The sequence below is a fragment of the Lygodium microphyllum genome, chromosome 16 (assembly GCF_053477565.2).
Source record: "Lygodium microphyllum isolate KBCC chromosome 16, Lygodium_microphyllum_v1.1.10, whole genome shotgun sequence".
Taxonomy (NCBI): Eukaryota; Viridiplantae; Streptophyta; class Polypodiopsida; order Schizaeales; family Lygodiaceae; genus Lygodium; species Lygodium microphyllum.
The window spans coordinates 88,861,064-88,867,642 of record NC_141150.1 but is presented as its reverse complement, the minus strand read 5'-3'; the positions used below and the strand labels follow the sequence as shown (position 1 = coordinate 88,867,642).

Genomic DNA, 6,579 nt, shown 5'->3' with positions numbered 1-6,579 from the left:
CCCCACCTACATGCAGTCCAGGTTCTTTCGCACCGATGCCAAGGACGGTAACTTCCACCAGCTTCTCAGCACATATCTTATATACTCCCAGCATGTAAAGCTTCATTATACACCAAATTATAATACTTTGAGCGTATAAAGCTAGAGTATCTTCCGAAATGCTCTTAGCATATAAAGGCGCTTGATCGTATTCTGAAGTTTGAACCCTCTGACCATATAGAGCTTGATTATATTCCGAATACTCTGAGCATATAAACCTTGCTAATTGTATTCCGACCCATAAGCTCATTGTATCCAACTGATGTATGTCTCTTATAGCTGCTTCTCTTAAGCAAGGGTAATTGTGATTCACCTGCAATATTAATACAACTCTTCGTTTTCATCTGTCGATCGCAGGTTCCGCTTCCATCTTCCAAGCCTTACCGCTTATCGCAATAGCCTTGAATGCCTTTGGGTTGGTGGGATTTCGGTTGAAAAGACAGCAAGTGTAATCATATTCTTAGCTCCACTATAATTCGTTAGGACTTGCACCAAGGAGAAACTGATAAGCTTGGGTTTTCTCAGCTTGAGCCATCGCACTATAAGTAATTGTTGATTGTCTAGTAACCCTACTCATGCTATTCAGGTATGCAGCAAAGAAGAAGACCAGTGATGACGATTATGCGCATGGTCATGGTCGACCTAGCCTCTTAAAAAGCTTAGCTACTTACCCATTGTGGGTGAATAGGAATCCCTTGGGCGTTTTAACAGCTGCTGAAGCGCTCTTCATCTTGGGTGTCCTCTTTGTGGTCTCGTATAACTTTGGAAGGATGGATTCTTTGCGCTTTCAAGAACTCGAGGGCACCATCAAGAACAACAAATCCTTGCTGTAAACTATGAAACAAAAGACCCATGGATATTAAGCCTATGTTTGTCTGATTTATTAGTTTTTCATGACTTTTACATCTAGGTTCATGTCGATCTCATTATGTTATTTTTATTCAGAATTTATCATGTGATAGAGTATTCCTTAGCTATCCTTAACTCGAAATCTCTTATAATGTATCAGGTCATGGTCAAAACTAGATAGCATCGCTTATAATATGGCCAGGGCAGCCATTATCCCTTTCTCATTATTGTGGATACCAGTGTCTCGAGGATCTCCTTTATTGAGGCTCATTAGTATACCGTATGAGCAAGCAGTGAAATATCATATATGGCTGGCCACACTCACCATCTTTATGCTTTCGATTCATAGTATCGGCTTCATGATCTACCTTATTGGTGTCAACCAAGCTTCTCAGGTAATCCAAATCAATGTATTGGAGTTGATTCTCCATGCTCAAGAATCACCTTATCTTTACAAGTTAAAAGGCTAGACTCCATCCACAAGACAGGTGGCCCACATGGATAAGCGCTTGTTGGTTTGGCACACGAGATTACCAGTGCGACTTTCCACCAAGTTGGACCATGTTTTTAGTGTTTGCCTTCTCATTAAGACTTAGTGAAATATTTTCATATTTATGTGGCAAAAACCCATGAACTTGTGTGTGTTGGCCACTGAAGGTAAGTTAGTGAAAGAATGTATCATAAACATCACCAAGAAGGCTAGTTCTTATATCCCTTCTTGCATCTACACACTAATATGTACGTGAAAGACATTAAAACTAAACTTTAAATGTTTTAAACCATCCTCATTACCTTTTCACCTACTAATTTCTAACTTTTGTTTTCATATTAGATGAGTCATGCCTAATAACAAAGTTGAATGCTTGTATTTGATGAGTCATGCCTTAAAATTATCACTATGCAGATCTTGCAATGGGATGTGAGGGGAGAATCATGTGCCATAGTCGCAGGGCTAGTGGCATTTGTAGCCGGCATATTGATGTGGTTGACCTCACTTCCATGCTTTAGAAGGCGCTTTTATGAGACCTTCTTTGGCTTCCACCACTTGTACATTGTCTTCTTTGTGTTTTGGCTCTACCATGCAAGCTGGACCATCCACTTTGTTAGCATCCCTGTTATGCTCTTCATGGTGGATCGCTTCTTGCGTATGTTGCAATCTAGCCAAGATGTGGATGTTCTCTCTGCTACAATCTTAGAGTCTGGTGCAATGGATATCAAGTTAGCAACACAAAACAATCAAGGTAATACTTGATAAAATTTGGAGAGATTACAAATTGTTTTGTTATCTTTAATTGGGTACCTGCATGCATGCACGCACACGCACACGCACATGCACATGCACATGCACACACACACTACATGGATGACCCATCCCACACGGTGTCTGGTACAAACATATTGAAGCATTTAACTAGTAAGGTGCTTTACAATCAATAAGCTTCAACTTAGCTCATATAAGTGCTAAGTAGACTAGACTTTGTAGGGCTCATTCATATACTACAATGTTAATGGAACTCCACCTATTAGATTGCCAATCTCATTTGTTTTCCTTTTAGTGTAAAATTGTATAAACTATAATAGAGATTTTTCTTCATATATGAGTGTGGGATTTTCAATGCAATCAATGGCTCTAGTTATAATGACCTTGCTTCTATTGCTTTTCTATTGAAACATGTAGTTCAGGGGGGATACTGTGCATTAAGTACTTGGTATCTACGATTTCCGAGCCTTCCCAAGTTCTCAAAGTTTGAATGGCATAGCTTTAGTGTAGTGTCTACTCCACATGAAGAAAAACAAGAGCTCTCCATCATCATAAAGCCATTGGGAGGGTGGACCAAAAGCTTGCAAGACCAATTAAGAGAATCAGCTGCTCTAAGGGATAGCACATGTACCTCGTGCAGTTGCCCATTCTCATTTAAGGCAAGAGTTGAAGGACCATATGGACATGAGACAGCCTTTTATTTGAAGTAAGTTGAAGTATTGGTGCACTTATTTCTATAGAAGTTAATCACTCATCTATGCATTAGTCTTTTCTTCATAACTTGAAGGGAGTTGAAGCATTGATGCATCTAATTCCATAGAAGTCAATTGATGGTTTGTGCTTAACTTATTGATGAAAACTTGTGCTTCCATATTGCAGATATCATTCACTAGTAATGGTGGGTGTTGGTATTGGAGTGACACCCTTAGTTGCAATTCTAAAAGACATTTTACATAGGCAAAGGCTAGGGTTCAAGGAGTTACCTTCAAGGATTGAGGTGTATCATTGTGTGAGAAAGCTACAAGACTTGTGCATTTTGAATGGGTTGGACCCAAAGAATATCCTTGAGGGACAAGAGTCAAGGCCGAAGATAAGAGTGCATGTGTATGTGACTTCCCCTCACTTTAGAGACTATGCCAACATGGAAGCAACCTTGGAAGGGAGGGGTGAAATTCAAGGAGGACAGGGCCCAATCATGGATCTTTCAACCTATGGAATAAAGGGAATTGATTCATGTGTGGCCCTAAATGGGAGGGTCAACTCAAAGGATGAAACGCCTCAAACCATAGGGACTATAGGGACGAAGGGGAACCCGATGTGGCTATCCTCGACAACCTTTGCATCCGTGATGGGTTTCTATATATTGTGGGGGTTTTCCAATCTATGGGTGGTGAAGAAGTATGCGAGTGAAGTTCCCAATTACACCCGGGTGCACCTCGTCTTGGGGTCCATGGTGCTAGGCTGCCTCCTCTTTGGTGGCAGCGTGGTGGCCATTTGGTGGCACAGATCAAGACTCTCTGGCAAGGCTTATAGTAAAGCTAACTGTAATGGTGATGATCATGAGCTGCTGCAGCTCCATGAAATCTCGACAACTTCGCACGATGACAATCGTGCTCTTGGTCAATTGCGCGTGTACGATTATGTCGATGAAGAGAGCGCCGCAGCTGCTGCAGATCGCATTCAAGACTCCCCTTGGAATGGAACGTTACACCTCCGTTGCAGGCCTGATTGGGAAGGTAAGCCATTATAATATATCATTCGTACTAGTGCTAGATAAACTAATCTCCGACACTATATTTAATCTCTCATGCATGCTGCTATTAATGCTAATGCAAGATGACCTGATGTGCGACTCTACACTAATTCTGTCATCCATGCTGGTATTAGTACTATTGCAGATAACCTAATGCTAGTATATCATCAGTACTAATGCTACATAAACCAATCTCCGACTCGATACTTCATTCTGTCATTCATGCTGGTATTAGTACTAATGCAGATACACAAATTCTTTCATTCATGCTGATATTAGTTCTAATGCAAGATAAAGAAATGCTAGTATATTATTAGTACTAATGCAAGAGCAGCTCATCTCCGACTCTACAGTTACTTCTGTCATTCATGCCGTAGTTAGTACTAATGCTAGATAACCTAATCTCCGTCTCCGCCTCTACCCTAATTATGTCGTTAATGCAGTTATCGATTATACTAATTCACGACTATCACCTACACCCTAATGTCACTTACGGCTGTATTATAATTGCAGATACTTTCATGGGACTTGCCAAAGATTTCGATGGCCAGAGTGTCGGGGTTCTAGTGTCTGGCCCGGACGGCTTGCAGAAGGATGTTGCAAGAGAGTGTAAGCGGCACACCAACCTCTTCAATCGCTCGCCTTCTTCTACTAGCTTCCATTACCATTCTATAAGTTTTGAACTATAACTGATCGGCACTTTCGCAGATAGATTATCGAGGCTAAACCTAGTCATCATGCAACGATTAATTAGCAAACACAATTGTATTATTCATGAGGCGCTATATACTAACCTCGCAAAATGAGGCGCAGCCATTTGTACAAAAGTCCATAATTTGCCGTCGTTACCATCATTATACAATCAATACAGCATGTAGGAATTCTGAGTTCTTACTTCTGTGTCCGACTAAACTTTTGCCAAGCTAACCACGTTTGTGATTAGCAAGTATAAATATATGTAGTTATGTAAATGACGTATATTGATTGATCCCTTGGGGGCCTTTTGTGGTACCAAAAGGGTCTCTTAGTCAGTTTTTCTTTTCGATTTTTGAGAAACGCGCCCTAGACCAGAGATATAACCAATGAAGCGTTAAGGAAAATTATCTTTCTTCATTGATACTTTGCACCGGGATAACTAGATGGGTAGGGTTGCACGGGCAGGGCTACCCGGGCAGGCGGGGGATGCGAGATTGGCTAGGCAGGCGGTTATGTGGGCAAGATCGCATGGGTGTCATGTGGCAGTATCGAAAGGTTTTGTGGGCGGGGGGAGGGGTGCTCCGTGTCCCCCCCTCCCTCCCCCCCCCAAAACCTTTTATTAATAATAAAAAACTAGCTATGCTATTGCACGGCACAACTGCTCAACAATCCATTTCTTCTATTGTGCCCAACAATCCATTTCTCCTCTTTCTCTCTCCTCTTTTCCCTCTCTATTTCTAATTTTTTTCTTTACACCCTCCCTCTCCCTCTCTCCCCCTAATTCCCTATGTCTAATCTACTCTCTCTCTCTCTCTCTCTCTCTCTCTCTCTTTCTTTCTCTCTCTCTCCCCAATTCCTTATGTCTAATTCTCTCTCTCTCTCTCTCTCTCTCTAGGCCTTCTATTTTAGTTTATTTTTTCTCCTCTACTGGTCCTCTCTCTCTCTCTTCTTTTTTTCTTTCCCCTCTTTTTTCTCTCTCTCTCCCCCCTTTTATTCTCTCCCCTCTCTCCTCTCTTTTCCTTCTCTCTCCCTCTCCTCTTATTCCCTTTTTTTTATTCTTCTTCTCTCTCTCTCTCTCTTCATTCTCTTTTTCATTTTTTTCTTTTCTATCTCTCTCTCTCTCATTTAAATTTTATCTTTTTTCTCTCTGTTTATATTCTCTCTTCTTCTTCTCTCTCTCTCCCCTTTTCTTTTCTCTGCACTTTTCTTCACTCTCTCTCGCTCTCCTCTATTTTTCCTTCTCTCTCTCTCTCTTTAAATTTTATCTTTCCTCTCTCGATAATTGTCTCTCCATGTTCCTCCCCCCTCTCTCTCTCCCCCCTTCTTCTTCTTCTTCTTCTTTCCCCCCCTCAGTCTCTCTTAAAGTATGTAAATTTTATATTTTTCCTATATTTAATTCTCTCTCTTTATGTTCTTATTCACTCTCTTCTCTCTCTCTCTCTCTCTCTCTCTCTCTCTCTCGCTCTCTCTCTCCTCCCCTTTCTCCTTATTTTCATTTATTTTTTCTCTCCCTCTATCTCTTTTAAAATTTTATATTCTCTCTTTCTCTCTCTCTCTCTCTCTCTCTCTCTTCCCCCTCTCTCCTACTCTCTCCCTTCCCCCTCTCTCAAAAAATATTTAAATTAAAACATATTTTTATCTTTCCTCTTTTTCCCATCTCTCTTCTTCTTCTCCTCTTTCTTTTTCTTCTTCTTCTTCTTCTCTCTCTCTCCCCTGGCTTTTCTTCTCTCTCTCCCCCTCTCTCCTCTCTTTTCCTTCTCTCTCCCTCTCTGCTTTTTTTCTTTTTTCCTTCTTTCCTCTCTTCATTCTCTCTTCAAATTTTTTTCTTCTCTTTCTTTTAAATTTTATATTTTCTCTCTCTATAATTCTCTATATCTATGTTCAAATTCTCTCTCTTGTAATGAAGGAGACCTAGCAGAGAGAAGGAGAGAAGCGAGAGACTGCAGATAGGAGAGAGAAAGAGGGTGATGAGGACAGAGAA

General features: G+C 40.9%; 1 protein-coding gene across 1 annotated transcript; it reads left to right on the top strand.

The window, feature by feature from the left end:
* Nucleotides 1-1,067: 1,067 nt before the first annotated feature.
* LOC148023091 (ferric reduction oxidase 6-like) lies at nucleotides 1,068-4,591 on the top strand. The gene is made up of 5 exons (XM_087695171.1): nucleotides 1,068-1,283; nucleotides 1,793-2,129; nucleotides 2,567-2,855; nucleotides 3,029-3,885; nucleotides 4,416-4,591. The coding sequence occupies exons 1-5, from the start codon at nucleotides 1,083-1,085 to the stop codon at nucleotides 4,589-4,591; spliced, it is 1,860 nt and encodes a 619-aa protein (XP_087551297.1). The 5' UTR covers nucleotides 1,068-1,082.
* Nucleotides 4,592-6,579: the final 1,988 nt, after the last annotated feature.

Bases quoted from the DNA above. Each gene is read 5' to 3' on its own strand.
- LOC148023091 (XM_087695171.1), top strand. From the start codon at position 1,083: ATGGCCAGGGCAGCCATTATCCCTTTCTCATTATTGTGGATACCAGTG. The intron at 2,130-2,566 runs GTAATACTTGAT...TGAAACATGTAG, and splicing joins AGCAACACAAAACAATCAAG to TTCAGGGGGGATACTGTGCA. The intron at 2,856-3,028 runs GTAAGTTGAAGT...TCCATATTGCAG, and splicing joins GAGACAGCCTTTTATTTGAA to ATATCATTCACTAGTAATGG.